The sequence below is a fragment of the Musa acuminata genome, chromosome BXJ3-1 (assembly GCF_036884655.1).
Source record: "Musa acuminata AAA Group cultivar baxijiao chromosome BXJ3-1, Cavendish_Baxijiao_AAA, whole genome shotgun sequence".
NCBI lineage: Eukaryota > Viridiplantae > Streptophyta > Magnoliopsida > Zingiberales > Musaceae > Musa > Musa acuminata.
Genome location: NC_088349.1, coordinates 2,586,114 through 2,603,109, shown reverse-complemented (window position 1 = coordinate 2,603,109; position 16,996 = coordinate 2,586,114). Strand labels below are relative to the sequence as shown.

General features: G+C 34.5%; 2 protein-coding genes across 2 annotated transcripts in view; one reads left to right on the top strand and one right to left on the bottom strand.

The window, feature by feature from the left end:
• LOC135583044 (folylpolyglutamate synthase-like) overlaps positions 1 to 5,912 on the top strand; it is a 32,659-nt gene extending 26,747 nt beyond the window's left edge. The window contains exons 12-16 of the mRNA XM_065137241.1: positions 2,194 to 2,505; positions 2,624 to 2,702; positions 3,381 to 3,533; positions 4,264 to 4,454; positions 5,390 to 5,912. Coding sequence (XP_064993313.1) covers positions 2,194 to 2,505; positions 2,624 to 2,702; positions 3,381 to 3,533; positions 4,264 to 4,454; positions 5,390 to 5,449 — 795 coding nt within the window. The 3' untranslated portion in view covers positions 5,450 to 5,912. The remainder of the gene's footprint in view (positions 1 to 2,193; positions 2,506 to 2,623; positions 2,703 to 3,380; positions 3,534 to 4,263; positions 4,455 to 5,389) is intronic.
• A 2,355-nt stretch (positions 5,913 to 8,267) lies between these two features.
• On the bottom strand, positions 8,268 to 16,924 carry LOC103988572 (uncharacterized). Its single transcript, XM_009407154.3, has 7 exons — positions 16,771 to 16,924; positions 16,547 to 16,663; positions 15,638 to 16,027; positions 13,990 to 14,129; positions 13,752 to 13,872; positions 11,841 to 11,981; positions 8,268 to 8,794 (listed from the first exon to the last, which is right to left on the bottom strand). Exons 1-7 carry the CDS (start codon positions 16,852 to 16,854, stop codon positions 8,711 to 8,713), a joined length of 1,077 nt encoding a protein of 358 aa, XP_009405429.2. The 5' UTR covers positions 16,855 to 16,924; the 3' UTR covers positions 8,268 to 8,710.
• Between the last annotated feature and the right edge of the window lie 72 nt (positions 16,925 to 16,996).

Genomic DNA, 16,996 nt, shown 5'->3' with positions numbered 1-16,996 from the left:
TTGCTCAAATCCCATGTTACGTTGGATGTGTGCAGCGAAGAACCAGGGTGATCAATTTCTAGATAAGGCAAAAGATCCATCATGTTCATCTTGTTTTATTTGATAGCAGCTGAGGAAGAGGACCAATACGGATCACATGATGAGACTGCCTGGTATGAGAAAGAACAGGTCTCAGTGTCAGGACATGGTTGGGCTACAGGCAGTTCTCCATAGGTCCTAGCAAAGTATATCAGAGTAGGTTTATCATCCATTTTGAAAAAAGAAAAGATCGCTCATCACAGTTAAGTTACTGTGTATGTAATCAATAAGTACATTTAGATGACATCATCCTTAGTTTTTGCCTTTTGTGAGGTTTGCAAAGATAATAGTGACATGTACAATAAGATTAAACTAATGAGTAAGAGTAATCTTTGCAAAAGCAGACCGCTTAACACAACTTTATTTATGACTAGGATATCATAGTCTTTCTTGCCCTATGCTTCTTAGGAAGAGGAGGAAACTGTCAATTTTTATATATTTATTTTTCATAATTGTGAAGATATGCATTTCCTTATATATTTGAAGACCACCCAAAAATTGGTTTTTTTACATATTAGAAATTATTTAGAATTAAGTTATGCATGAAATTTGGATTTTCCTTATTCAGTTTGCAAGAAAATCCAGAGAATATTCAGCATTTGCCATAGATGGCCTTAAAATGTAAAATATGTGGGCCAGCATGGACAGAGATTTGTGTATGAAGCACATAACAATAGAAAGGAGGATAGACAATTAATTTGAGATCCTATTTACCAAGGTTCTGGAAGAAAGCAAAACTTGGAGTTGCTTTTGGAGAAAATTAACTCATGGGATGGTATGAGGGGATATGGCATAAACACAAAGTACTTGTGCACAAGGTTTAAGTACTGGTCAAACCGACACATACCAACCAATATTTATTAGTCTCACAAAGTATCGGTATCACAATGTATAGCTTGTTACGAGTACATATGTGGTTCATTTTTATTATTTTGTTCAATGACATCGGTGCAATGTGGTTGGTGTTAGAGTTCTTAATTTCGATGTGTATCGCCCGGTATTAGCGGTACGTACCAGTCCGAGAGGATACTGGTATGCGGACCATCCTCTACCAGACAGTCCCAATGTTTTGACTGGTACTGAGGCATACCGATCGGTACCACCCAGGATTTCAACCGTTACCGAGGCATATCGATCGGTACGCCCTGGTGTGGTAGGTAAATGTATTTTTAAGGTTTTAGCGTATACCATCGGTACGCCCTAGTGTACCGACTATATATATCTGTACGTACCGTACTGAGCTCTACGGACCGGTATTCAAAACCCTGATTGGTGTACCATTGATGTACGGTTATCGTATCAGTTTAATAGGTCACTGAAACCATTGTCAGACTGTTGTTGAAATCCTCACTTATGCATCCTCTTCTTCTTGTGTCCTGGATGAAGATAAGAGACCCGAAATCTTGTCAAGAAAGGATTTGCAGAATTCTACGCACATCTTCTGTTAAACATCAATGAAAATGATAGTCACCACTGTTTTACTTGTTCAGCTACTAAGTATTTGTCTGTTAAATTTTTGCAGAACATAACTACTACTATTTTTTGGTCAGGTATTGAAATGCTATCATGTTAATTGTACTGGTAGTTATCTTATAAAATCCTCAGAAAGAGTGCTTATTGCAGCAATTTATATCATCTGGGTTGAAAGAACAAAGAAACTTCTAGCAAACCTCTTTTTCATGAAGAACTACCAGTAAACAAGATTGAGAAAACAGTAGCAGCAAAGTTTCCTAAGGAGCACCCACTGCAGGACAATTCTGAAACATAGAGAGTTTTTGGATCTCTAGCACTTGCCTGTTCACATAGAGGACATAGTCGTGAAATATTAATTAGTCACTAATTAATGCTTTTGTTCACATAAAAGAAGCAGCAAATTCTTTGTTGTTCCAGTAGTTCTGTACTTTGGTGATGAGAAATAAAATTTTTATTTGCTGGAGAAAAGGTTCAGCAAGAAATGATCTTATGTATTTATGTATATATGGTAGCATTGCACACTGAGCACCGGAATTTTTATTCTATACCAAATAGTTAAATCTGTGAAGCAAATATATAGTGTGATATTTTGTAGTTTCATCTTCAGCTATATATATGAATAAACTTTTATGTTTTCATCAGGATAACCCAGAAGAAGGCTTACCAGTTGGATTTCTCAGAGGCCTTTCCACTGCCAGACTTGGTGGACGAGCTCAAACTATTATTGACAAGCCAAAAATGCTTGAGCAGATCCCATATGGAAATTCTGGTGATCTGATCTTTTACTTGGATGGTGCTCATAGTCCAGAAAGCATGGAGGTTTGTGCAAGGTGGTTCTCCAGTGCTGTAGGAGAAGCCCAGCAGTTTGTGAAGAATGGATTTGTGAAAGAACTTGGATATTCTAGTTTGTATGAGAATAAGCATTCTAGTGAATCTAAGAAAGCATCTAAGAAGGTGAGATTTGGTTATAAAGTCATCTGACTTTGTTAAATACAGATCTTTCTTGCTTATTCTTTTTCCTGTTTAGAGGCCTGTACTAAATTCCATTGTGCTATTTAATTCTTTTCAATAGATTCTTTTGTTTAACTGCATGGAGAAGAGAGACCCTCAACTTCTGCTTCCACCACTTGTCGACATATGTGCTTCAAATGGTATTAACTCTTACATCAGTGAACTCTCTTCAGTTTTACCACCTAAAAACAAGATACTATTTAGTTTTTATCTTGTTTAAATGTTACTATGGAGTGATATTGCTCTATTTTTATATGTAGAACATTGGGGTGGTGTACTAGACCCACTTAAGGATTGAGTTTTTGTAACCTCATCTAACAAATTTTGAAGATGTCAGCTAAGGTAGTTGGTAGAGACCTTGATTGTTGGTAGCAAGGTTTTCATATCCTTTGCAAAAAGAAAAAAAAGATATTGCTCTTTTTTTTTTATGTTCATGATCTTTTGCATGGTACCTTGTTATGACAAGAGTGATGTCATTTAAATGACTGGTCCAACCATGTTATATGGCTGAATCACAGCCTTACCTTTTTTTATTTTCACATATTCTATCATTTAAGACTTGGTCTAGAAGGAAGGGAATGAGAGTGAAAAAAGATTTTGAAATTTTTTGATCAATTTTAAAAGTTAAACAAATACCCAGTAATAAGGGGATATAGTGGTAAGGTCCATCATTGAGAGCTAAATGATATAGATTGTATAATATGATCCATTTTAACGACAGATATATCCTTTTTATCATTGAGTATAGATGTTTCCGAACAAGAATTATGTTTATGTTTATTGTTGATTTGTGCATAATGTTATCTGTGTTTCCTCAGGTGTCCATTTCTCAAAAGCTCTTTTTGTTCCCAGCATGTCGGTGTATCATAGAGTTGATTCCGGGTCATCAATTGTAGCACCTAATACTCCTGCAAATTTGTCATGGCAGTCCACCCTCCAAAGAACTTGGGATAAATTAATCCAAGAAAAAGGTGAAATCCAACTTTGTCTTCTTGTTGCAAATGTTATTTCTTTATTCAGATTATGAAATATGATGTTAGCCATGCACTGACCAAAGTTTGCAAGATCAGTTGCAAATCTAGTGAAATGAGCCAGAAATTGGTTGTAATGGTCGATCATATTTGCTGAAATAATATCTGCAAATCTGTTATAAGTAAGCTGGGATGGTCCGATTTCATTGACCTCTATTGAATCAACTAGATCATATCCGGATCACATGATCCTGCAAGGCATGGCACTACAAATCATGCTTCTGTTAAGGCCTTATGTTCTTAAAGCTGATCAATGCTAATTTATGCCATTATTTTGGTTCCTATATCGCTTTTCTTTCACCATCTTTCTTTCTGCATCAATTGAAATTATTCTGTTGGCAGTTATCCAATACGACCAAGTTTTTACTTTGATCTCTGTCAAGCATTCTCCCACACTTAAAAAATCAGTATCCTCATTCATATTGATATGATCAATTTATTATTTTCTTACTCGCCATTACTCTGAGTAGAGCTGTGTAAGGGAGGATGAAGGGTCAACTCTGAGCTGATTTATAACTTCAAGTAGATATGTAGTTGAGGAGTCTTTCTCCTGTTACACTATTTAATGTTCTGGTTTTATGCTGTGAACTATTAAGTAGGTAGTCCTTTGCTTACTGCAACATTCAGGCCAACTGTAAAATTGTATTTAACTTTCAAATTCTGTCATCAGATTTAGTCAATGATAATGGTTCCAAGATGCAGAAGCTTGGGAAAACTCATGAAGATGTCACTGGGGAGCCTCAGGAAAAGTGTGTTCCTGTTCTTAAAGATCTTTCTCCCAGTGCAGTAGTTCCATCATTACCATTGGCTATAAGATGGTTGAGAGACTATGCAAAGGACAACCCTTCACTTCATCTTCAGGTAAAGACATTACATTCTAAAATTTTAAAAAGTGATTAGCAGATATGCCACACAATTACTGAAGTTCCATAGCAAATTTTAACAGAGTAGTGAAATGATAGTTTGCAGACAATATCATAGATTATTTACATGTTACAATGTTGCATACTTTTGTATGATTTTATGCATCTGAATACTTATCATGTGCATATGTAATGTATTTATGAGCTATTATCAAAGCCTAAATTCTGAATTAACTCTTCCTGTAATTTTTCCTGTGTTTAGGGGGATTAAAAATTTTACCTTTTCAATTAATTTGAACCGTCTATTATCTGTTTACTTTCACCTATATATGTTCAATTTCTGAATGTTGAGGAGCTCTACAATAAATGTCATTCCTTGCACTAATGTAAATTTCATAGTATTCCCTCTCTTTTATCTCTGATGACATTTCTGATGCCAGCTTGCATACTAAAATTGCACAACATTTGTGTCCATATATCATCTATAATTTTGATTAAATGAACATATACTTAAATTAAGGTTTTAAATTCTGATCTGATATTGAGTTTCATATGCAATACCAATGTATATCACCTAGAATCATTGAATAAAATAATAGAGAATAAACGGTACTTGCACCAGTCACGGTTTTCAATGTGGATGTTGGACTCATATTGGTCCCTTATTGGACTGGAATGAGTCCACTAGATAGTGACATACTGACTTACACTACATTGGCATACAGTCGGCATGGTTCCAGCTGGTCCAAACTAGCTGGACCAAGAAAAACCTGGTTTAGGTTTTCTTCGATGAATTCTACCTACTACCTAGTAGAATAAATCCTGGTTTAGGTTTTTCTTGATGAATTCTATCTAATAAAAATGATTGATAGCTTTATTGGCTCTTTTAGCTGAAGGTGAGTTAGTGTTATTGGACTAACAGAATGAATACAGGTTCTTGTCACAGGATCATTGCATTTGGTGGGTGATGTCTTGAAGCTTTTGAGAAGATGATCTCAACATTAAGCCTCACACTCAAACATTCAAGCAATATTCTTTTCATGCATGCAACATGATGGAAATTGCACTGTCTGATGGATTATATGGTGGTCTCTTTGAGCCATCAGAATCTTTCTAATTCAATTATTTTTGCAAGATTGATCCGTTCTGGTTATCTTGCCAACTGTGTGAAGCAGATTTAAGTTGTTCATGGCTCTGGCAATAATTCTCAGAAATGGAGCTAAAGTTAATCATAAAACATGGGGAATAATCATGTGAAACCCAGAAACAGAACTTCATTTCCGGAAATCAAGAATGTACTTCTGTCAGTGGACAAGATGTTCAAAGAATCAAGGTACGCTTGTGTTCCTTGCCAGATGGCATAAAGATTGTGTGTAGATTATAGCATGGAAATAACTTCTGTTGTGTTAGTTACATTGTTGATTTATACAATTTACTCCAAAGCATATTAGTTCTACTGTTTGTTTAAATTTCAAAGAATCAAGCATATTAGTTCTACATTAATAAAGATATGCCTTCTAGTTTTGCATTTAGATTATGACATCGTTCCTTCATCTATCAGCCTAGAAATGGTTGTTTTGACTCCTAGAAACGGTAGCTGGTTGGATATTGTTATCCAGAGATCCTTGGAATCTTGAATCAAGCCTGGCTCAGTTATAATGAGTTTGCCTGCCTAAACCATGGTTGAAATGAGACGAAAGGTGGCCACAACAATGCTTCCAGCACTTTTGCCTTTTCCACTGCCAATCTTCTTTGATGCTTTCCAAAAATCACTTTTACTGGGTTTCCTTTGTATAGATACATAGTAGATGAGCGTTCCAGCAGCATGTGCAAAACCATTCTTTGGACGGGGTTAATGTAGGTGCTTATTGCAAGGTCTTTAATGTCGGGTACCAGACTTGTGTCGGTCAATGGCTGGATTGGTATAGATCTGGTCCATTTTTCCATGTGGAATGTTAGAATATACTGCAGTGCCAATGTCGTGTGGAGAGAGAGAGAGAGAGGAGGAGGAGGAGGAGGTGAAGAAGAAAGATGAGGAAGGAAGAGGAAGGAGTTGGAGAAAAAGAAAAAGATGGAGAAGTAGCCGAAAAGAGGTTAACAGCGGGCGGCGGACGACAGGTCATGAGCCGTAAAGGATCAGATGACCGGGGCTTTAAAAGATTTTTTTTTTCATTTGAACAGGACCGGTTCATATTTGAAGATCAAAATCGAAAACCTTAGTTTACTCTTAGAATTACCATTTTTTTTATTTTAAGTCAATGAATTTGATTGCTATAAAACCATAAGATAAATTACGAGGCTGGTGCACATAAGTTATGACTTTATTTTAAGTCAACTCTCCATGTCCGACTAATGCAGGATTTAGTGAGATAGGCTTTGACTTTATAGGTCATGTATATCAAAGTAGTAATTTTACTGGAGTCATTGGAAAATTGCAAGACGTGCTGCACATAGAGTTTTTATTTTTTAGTGGAGAATTGCTGCTTTTGAGTAGTGCCATCGTTACTCGACTATAGAGAAGTGAAGAGTCTTGGTGCATGCATCGTGCACAGTTGGTGATGCTCGATTCGAAAGTCATTCAATTTTAACTATAATTGTTCAATTAAAAATTTTAGATTGGAATAGCTATAGTTATATAAAAAGTAAAACATCTAATTTTATTTATCCCAATATCGTTAGTTTTACCAACAAAAGAATACAAATGATGAAAAAAAGATAATTTCAACATTATAATTATGTTTTCAATGGTGATAGAACTATGAATGACTGGATGAGAAAAAAAAATAACAATAAGAGGTGAAGCAAAATAAGAGAAAAAAAATGATATAAATATACTCTGCATTTGCGTTAATGTCGTTCGACAATTGCGTCGACATCAACATCGACATCAACATAAATGCAAAGTGACAAAAGGGTCATTTGACATCTACATCAATGTCGATGTAAATATATGTGCAAAGTAGTGTCATTCTATATCTACATCGATACTGACAATAATGCGAGAAAGGATAACGTTACTCTACATCTACATCAACATCAATGCAATTACCGAGCAACGTTAAAATAAATGCAAAGCGTCAATATCTGTGTTGTCCTATTCCTCCTTTCCTTCTCTCCCTTTACCTCACCTCTTGTCATCGCTCTCTCTCAACTACAACCATCCGTAACTCCCATCGACATCATCATCTATCATCATAAAAAACGTAATTGAAACGTTAAAATTATTTTTTTGTCTATCGTTTTTGTGCTTCTATCAATAAAATCGATGACATTATGATAACCATAGAAATTCTAATATAAATTTTTTTAAATCTAGAAATCAAGATGTTAAAAATATCTAACTACAATGGATAATATGTAATTAACCCTTCAATTATACGATAAAACACCCTCCCAATGGTAGTCACATGAGAGCAATTAATCTCAAGAGAAAAGCAATTCATTTTCTTCATACTCAGATGTTTTGATTCATGTTGGCACGAATGAAATCATTTTCTTTTGTCAATAAAGATTTATAAATTTCTATTTTTTCCCTTTAGAAAAAGAATAAAAGAGCACTTGATGATATGTAACCTTTCCATATAATAAACGACCAAGACAAAAGCATAAATCGACTGCTCATGGAGAAGATTAATGATGCAGGAAAATTTAGTTTAGCACTTGAAATTTCAACAAAATTTACCAAAGGACGAAAACAAGCATACTGATACGGTTAACGTAGCAAGGTAGAGCTAACCTGTTTAGGTCAAATGCTGCCCTTGTTTCTTACCACCAGCTTATATGGGAGAACCTACTAGCTGTAGCCAAAATCTAGCACAAAATTGCAAATATTTAAGCAATAATGGTGAAACAAGTTTATGAGGTTAGTGATACATATCCACTAACCATCTAGTTATTCTAACAGTTTTGGCAGGAAATAAAATACTGCTTTGAATGGAAAAAGAACATGTACTCTTCCTAGCGTGTTGCATCAGTACATAATTAATCAAATATATAACAAACTTCCGTATGGAAGTTCGGAAATAAGGTTTTGTTCTCATGGATGATGGCGCCAGTTCAGTTTTTGACCTGAAAATAGAAAATCATAAATCTTGGTGCACACGGCTGGTCAGTTACACCACACGGACAATACTTCTAAACTTCTGTAGAGCTCTTGGAATTTTTCAACATCAATCCTCTTAGCAACATGTCATCGGTTCTCAAGGAAATAAACGAGAGCTCAGATAACTTATATTGATGTGTTGCTTGATGTTGCTATTGCTTGGGCGATGTCAGTTCCCTCAGGTTGTACTTGGAAAGCTGCTTGTACCTTTCAACCACCCCTATCAAGCAAATAGTCTGAAGAAAGTTTCACGTATCAGTCTCACAATCAGATAACTAGCTAAAAAGCAATCTGAAGTTTAGCAAAGGATTTTTCAAATTGAAGTATTATGATAACCATGTAAGAAGAAAGCTTTACAACTTCCTATGACGAATCAGATGATTCCAAAAATGATATTGGTGTTAAGAAAACCCTGGCAGGCCATATTGACCATATGGTAAGTAAATAATAAAACAGCCCACGTGAAATCATCAAAGGTGTAAAAGATTTAGGTTTATGAATATGGGAAGTAGCTAAACCCCTCCCAGTCATAGAGGATAATTACTTGTTAATGATAATGAAATTAAGAAAAGATGAAGAATTTTTTTATAAATTAATTTAATAAATATTCTACACAAGACTTTGTATTAATGATAAATAATAGTAATAAATTTAATAATCATATATTTGTTCATAAAATTAAAGCTAATGAAGTAAAAGATGCCTAAAAAAAATAAAAATAACTAAGAGTATGGAACCTAATGATATCCCTATTAAAGTTTGAAAAAATTTAGAGGACAAGAGAATAGCCTAATTAACTAGTGTATTTAACAAAATTATAAGATTTAAAAAGATGCTTGATGAACGAAGAAAGAGTTTTTAAGTACTAATTTAAAAGAACAAATGTGACATTCAAAACTATTCTAATTATAGATAAATTAAAATAATGAGTTTATTATAAAACTTTGAGAAAGAGTTATCGAACATAGGATAACGCTTGAAACAAATGTCTCTGAAAATCAATTTGGTTTTCAATCTAGATGATCAACCATAAAAGTTGGATGGACAACATGTTCCTTTAGTAAAAGCTTTAGGTATCTTGGATCAATCATTCAGTAAAATTGAGAGATTGATGAAAACATTATTCATAGAGTAAAAAATAGGATAGTTAAAATGACGAGGGATGTCAAGAGTCTTTTGTGATCACCGAATACCTTTGATATTAAAAAAAAAATTACAAAACAATTGGAGGTCAACTTCAATTAGAAGGGATAAGAAAGTCATGAATGCTCCTAGTTTCCATTTTATTCCCTATGTTGCCCGCAACTCACTCAATGATTAATTCAATTGAGGCATGGTAGGTTCAGCATAGAACAACAGAAGCAATTAATGGAGAGATTCTTTTCGAAAGTGTTAGGCAGTTAAAAAACATGTACAAAAAGTCGTATTATTAAGATAAGAATGTTGAGATTGATGTGTGAACTTACTAAGAAAGATAGAAAAATAATAAGAAAAGAGGAAGAGGAAGACCTAAAAAGATCTCAATGGCTTTTTATAGATCTCAATAGCGGTAAAAAATCCATATAGCCAACCCCAAAATGTTGAGACTTATAGTTTTGCTTTTGTTGTACAACATAATAATTCCTCTCTTGTAAGTATGAAGTATACATAAAGCACAACTTTTTGTTAACACTAAAGCCGAAACAATATCTACAATATAAGGGCATCTAGGCTGTCGTGTGACTACTGAGAGCCCCTTAGATTTATAGGAATGTCTTGTAAATAATTGTATGGTCAGCTGTGGTTCATGATTAAGAAAAGACAATTAGGAGATGTTATATCTAAAGACTTGTAGAAAAGAGAAAAAAAGAAATTGTACAACAGACAAAATACTTGCACCTGTAAACATCAGTTGTGAAGTATAATTGTTTATAATGGTAAGGAAGTGCCTGCTATGGATTCTAAATGTCATTTCTGTATTGTGCTACTGGATAACAGTCCACAATATAACATGAACAGAAGAATTAAATGCTGGTTTCCATAACCTACAGGATCAGTACATTATTAGTATACTGGGTGGTGCACCAACTTATGCTGCCCAGTATCATTGAATAAAATAATACAAATGTTAAAAATGAATAGTATTGTGCTAGTATCCAGTTATATGTTCCAGAAAAATACTGATTAGAATGTATTGGCTTGACCGGTATTCAAAACCTTGAGATGAACTGTATACTAAATTGCCTACTGAAATGACTTTCAGTTTGCTATGAAGAAACTTCACACAGGTCAACCTTGTAAACAATAGAAATAAGTTGTAGCTGGTTTTGGTGGCATCAACTTTGATAATAGAAGTCCCAACGAAGCTTGAATCCTTTGTCAATATTTGTATATGAAATATGAAATATCAAATTAATGATATTAGCAACGTTGAAATCAAGCAATATGTCCAGAAGATATAACTTGATTTTCAACATAGTAAAATTAGCAAGATAAAATGCTTGTTTCAGAGGACATTTTTAAAAGCCAATATCTAAGAATCATTTTCTTTCTTTTGCTCTCCTTTGTTTTTAAAATACATTTTCTAGGGTCATGTAAGGTCAGGTCAACTTGAAACGTGAATAGTCAAAACATGTACAGATTATCTGAACTCCATCCAACCCATTAATGGGGTCAAATTTTTATCTGAATCTGACCATAAATAGATCAGATTAAAACAGATCAGATCAATAAGTCAAGACATTAGATTCAGATCAACTTGATTCAGGTCAAACTGAACCTCAGAAGAACTGATATGTTCAGTCAATCTGATAGCATGTCAAGATCTCTTGACCTGAACCCAGCCCATGAGCCCAAGTTATGCTATACGAGTTGTGTCCAAGTTGGGTCAGATTTAACTTAAAAGGTTCACATTGAGCTTCCCACCCTAGACTCTCAGAATCAATGTGAACTCATTTTGCCTCGTGCATTTGAAATTATCCATCATGAACATCCAGAGATGCCAAGAACTATTCGCCAAAAGTTTTAAACAGCTAAACTTAGTCAGCAAATAGTTTTAATATGATTCTATGGAACTGATATCAGAGCACAAGCTGAAAAAAAAAAATCCCTGTACAAACAAGGTCCATCATAGAATAAATGTCAGTTTAAGAACACATCATTGCAGGCATTCAAATTTATTGCTTTGAAAACATGTTTATTAGCAGACATGTTAATCATCAAAATAACAAGTTGAATTTTGTGCACTGAAAACTACGAATGAAAGCATATGAAAAATTAAAACACCCTGCAGTGTTTTTATACCTTTACAATCTGGACTATGATGGTCTTATCCGGGTTCTTAAGGTCCACTTTATGTGGCTGAGGAACAGATTTTGCAACTGCATCTATAATTGTCATCCTCTCAATACCTGTATTAGATCGTGCTTCATATAGCACTGCAAACTGCATATAACAAAGAATTACATAACAGCTTTGTTCCAAGAAACTTGTTGCAACAACAAAATGGAGAAACTAAGTCATGAAAGATCAGAAAACTAATCTGCTGAAAATCAAGAAACTAATCTCTACAAAATTAAGAATCTTCTCATGATCATAAAACTAATCCCCTCAGAATCGGAAATGTCATTTCCACAATAAGGAAACTGCCAAAAAAATCCTAAATAATCCTTATAAATTAGGAATAGATTTACAAGAAGTTAAACAAAATAGGAAATACTTTTAAATCAGTCAAAACAAACAAATAAGAAAAATACTTGTTATTAGTCCAGCACATGTGACAAAACCAACAACGCACTAAAGGTACCAAACCCTGACAAGAATTAGAGAGAAGATTGACATAATATATCACTTAAACCTAAAAAACATCAAAATAAATTATGAATTGACTACAAAAAACAATTCATTGAACCTAAATCAAACGTAAACAAAAACTAACATGACTTAGATCACAAGACTCAAATCCTAAATTGATTAAATATAATAAAAGAAGCAAAGCCCTAGATGCATCAAAACTGGTTAGGGAAGAGACAGGGTGGCAACGACAAAAATTACTGGTAACAGAGCATAAACAGGAACAGTTTTGCTTCCTAGTTGCAACCAATGACTAGTGGCAACAGTAGAAGTGAATTTGAGAAAGAAAAAGATTGGAGAGTGAGAACACAAAGGATGACGAAATGGGAAGAAAAGGCTGCTAGTGGGTTTAAAGGAACCAGTGTGGTACTTGTACCTCGCAATATGTCAAGTATGAATTGTGAACTGATTGGTTCATGTACCAATTGAGCTTTGGACTGGTAAATATTGTTCTATATTAACAAGTACACCCAATTTTTCAATCCATGATCTCCCATCCTTAAGTTCATCGTCTATACTAATCTTCAAGAGTGATCGTTTATCAGACCAAAGTTATAGGAGACCATTATTGGACCTTGAGTTGATTGGAAATATCATACTTCCAAGAAAGTTCTCAAATACTGATCAGATAAATACATATCATACAATATTTACTGACCTCACCAAGAACAGCAAAAAAAAAGTGGATTGATACCCATCAAAATTTATTTTCCATCTCTCTGTCTCTCTCTAATCCTCTGCCGCCCCACCCATCACTGCCACTGCCTAGCCATTGCATCACCACTTCCTGCCCACTGCATTGCCGCTGCCACTCTCCCAGTTAGACTATCTAGTGATCTATAAAAAGGGATCTATGGGGAGAGAGCCACTTAAGCAATTTGATGGCTTTAAACAAATATCTGTTGTGGGTGTGCATTACACATATCTTGTATCCACTCCTCTTAGTTCCTTCTTTTTATTTCTTATCCTCTCTATTTTCTAGTCTCGTTCCATATGACTTATTAATCCATAAAAAAACTTTTATTGTATTATAAGTTATTAGTAACAAAATAGGCAGGATATGCATTCATCCTTTTACCCTCTAAAGAAGGATATATTAAGATGACTAGAGGTAAAGAATCAAAACTATAGCTAATAATAAAGTTACAAAAGAAACATCAAAGGACTAAGCATACATCAAAGGTAGCTAGATGCTTTTTCAAGCAAACTGTCACATTCTTTACTCCCTGTTTCTTCCATGATCTTTAATGAGTAAAATATATCCTTGTTAGACTTATATAAACATGATCAGAAAGAATATTTAAGATAAAATAAAATATCATTAAAAGAAGAAAATGGCAGGATATATAATTGCACCCATACCTTTTGTGGAATAGGAGCTTCGTTAGGAAAGTGTTGTTCAATAATTGGTTTAATTGCTTTTGAAATTTCCTGTTCTGATGCATAACATGTCAACTCAACTGGTATAACCCTCAGTATGAACCTGGTAGGAGAGCACTGAATTTGATCAAATTGTACTTTCTACAATTATGAGAACAACTACAGTAACAAAGATGGTGTATGTAAACTGCAGATAAGATATGAAGAATGAAAATTGGACCTTGACATATGCTTCTTTGTAGAAGCAGCATTAGTCATCATGTGCTGTACAATCTCAGTAGGGCTAGGATCTCCAGCTCGTTTGTGCATTTGAATAAAGACAACACCATTACAACCTGAGTCAAGGCTCACAAAATGCCTCTGTTTTTCAATATAAATGTTTTAGAAATTTTAGTTTCAAAGAGAGTAAGCAAAACAAATAGGAAAAAGAAAGGAGAATGATAAAAAAATTATAGAAATGGACCTACCAAATGTTCCAAAGACTTAATGCCTAACGACTATTGATTATGTATAACAATATATTTCATGGAAAAAGCTGCACGAGAATTTGATGTATGAGTGAACATAAAAGTAGAGGATCTAAGGATGCATTTTAATTATCAAAATTAAAATTAAAATCAATAAGAAAATTATAAATATAACATGCCATAATTTTCTAACTAGTTTGATTCAACTACATGGAGCTTGTCCCACCATTGAATTATGTCCAATGCGATATCTCCAGCTAATTGTTTATAATAAAGTTTTCTTATATCCCCATCTTTGCTCATACCACCAATAATAATTATCTAACCTTATCTAACCACAATATCTGTGGATCTTCTTAAAACATGTGCATATCATATTAGATTATAAATCTCTTGTTTTATTCTCTATCAGAGCTAAATATTTTTTTAGTAACTCCATACATTTTTCTTGACGTTATCATCTCAACTACACAGACACATATTTTTTCTATATATTTCACAGCAGCCCAGCACTCAGATCTATAAAGTATGGCTAACCTACAAACTCAGATCCATACTAAAATTTTCCTTTTAATATAGCATGCACTTGATGAAAACACAAAATCGCCAATACTCCTATCCACTTTAATCAACTTATTTTACTCTATGAACTATATTGATCTCCTCATTTTGTTGAAATAGATCCAATACATTGAGAAGTAATCTAATTACATTAGTTGAAAGCTTGAGTATGAAAATTACCAGGAACTAAAAGACAAAATATTCTAAAGATCAGGAAGATATTAATCCATTATATCCCAACTAATGACAACTTTTTTATGTTTCAGTGCTTTAAATATCAATTCAATATTTTCAAAGTGATTATACCATAAATAGTTGAACATCAAGTCGATCTAGCAAATATGAAGGAAACATAAAATACAGCATTCAGCAATTAACAAAAGACGAATATATGCATATGTGCCCATGTCGAACATCCTTACGACTAGTATTTCTAAGAAGAAACAAATAAAAAATAAAATTGAAAAATGTAGAAATTATTTTGTTCCCCATCATTTTTTGTCAAATATACTGCAAGGTCCAAGAAGATAGGTGCCCAAGAAGTAGAGAAGAATAGGACAATGATGACCATTAAAAAGTGACAATGACAATGGCATTGACAAAATTATAACTGAATGTTCCTTTCAATATTTTTATCAAACAGAAAAGGATAACAAGAAAACCTGCAAAGCGAAAAATATATGCAATTAAATGATATATTTCAGTTTTTAGTTCATAACACAGAAAGCTCAGATTATTGTTTGAGCAATAATAATTTTCATATTCTACCAAAAAAGCAGCAAGAGCAAGATCAAACTGCAGAGATAAATGCACTATTCAGTATTCACAATGGAAACCAACCTTGTTCCTGTCTCCTAGCTCTCTGAGTTCATCTTCAATTAACTCATCAATAGGTTTATCATCAGTTTTAGTACTTTCTACATTTTCCATTTTAGCTGCACATGTATTGACACGTTGCTTTTTTGATGGTAAGTCCTCACTTTCTTCTGCAGGTTTCTGCATTTCTGGTTCCTTTTCATGACTAGGAGAGGCATCTTCTTTCACCTTCTTTGTTTGTAGGTCCCCATGATCTCGTAGGGAAGCATCTGACTCATCTGCATGAGGACTATCCTCATCTTCATCACTAGAAGAATCAGAATCCCTGAATTTAATTATTTTATTCAATGGTTTACTAGGAACAGCACCACATTTAACAACTGACTTTTTCCCATGCACTAGCTCTTCATAGTACTGCACATCAAACGAACCAGAGATACCATCAGAATGTATCCTAGCCATTTCATACATGTATAACATCAAATTCATGAGATGTTTGAACCAAAATATGGATCAACGAGGAGGCCACTTTTAAATAAATGCTAAAACTAAAGGTACACAAAGATTAAGTTCACTAATTTACTGATAGCAAACAACAATGTCAAGCAAAGCACATAGACCATAACCAATGGTTTCTAAGGCTAAAACATGTTGGAACACAGAAACGATCGAAGCATAAGCTTATGGGATAGTACTAAAGAATAAACAAGAATGGAAAAAAAAAGAATCTGATTTTGGCTGCAGAAACCCAAAATGAAACCAAAACCAATAGCAAAGAGGCTAAAACAACATCAACAACGGTTTTACGACTCAGAACAAAACCCAATGGAAACAACAATAAGGCCGAGTAAATATTAGATTTGGGAAGCAAACCAAAACCAGAATCTCAACCATAAGAATGAAAGAAACCAGCAGGAAAGAGTTAGAACGGACGGTTTCTAGGAGATTAAGCGCTTCATTGGTCGCCTGGCGCTCCCTTCCTCCATCGCAAGTAAGGAAAACCCCCTGTACGCCGGGGCGCAGCGGATACAATCCCTTCTTCACCGGTTTCTGCGTCGTCACTACACGAATCATCAAACAGAACAACGAACGAGAAAGGGGAAAAGGCACGAGTGCCTTCATCACTTTAGATTCTTGTACAGGAAGATAACATTTACCCCATGCGGAAGATACTTCCTCTTCTTCCCCTTACTGTAGTTGTTGTCGTTGGAATTGGATTTGGGTTTGTTCTCGCCCGCCATTGATCTCTGTGTCTCTGTGGCTTTAGGGTTGGGGAAGTTACAGGCGAGGAACAGCTCTAGTTAACCCCTCAAATCCGCCGCAGATGGACAGTGAGTTCATCGCGGTTCGGTTCGGTTCGGTTCGCTTCCCGGTTTAAGAAGG

Bases quoted from the DNA above. Each gene is read 5' to 3' on its own strand.
- LOC103988572 (XM_009407154.3), bottom strand. From the start codon at position 16,854: ATGGCGGGCGAGAACAAACCCAAATCCAATTCCAACGACAACAACTAC. The intron at 16,028-16,546 runs GTCCGTTCTAAC...TTTGATGTGCAG, and splicing joins CGCTTAATCTCCTAGAAACC to TACTATGAAGAGCTAGTGCA. The intron at 13,873-13,989 runs GTCCAATTTTCA...CTCTCCTACCAG, and splicing joins ACAAAGAAGCATATGTCAAG to GTTCATACTGAGGGTTATAC.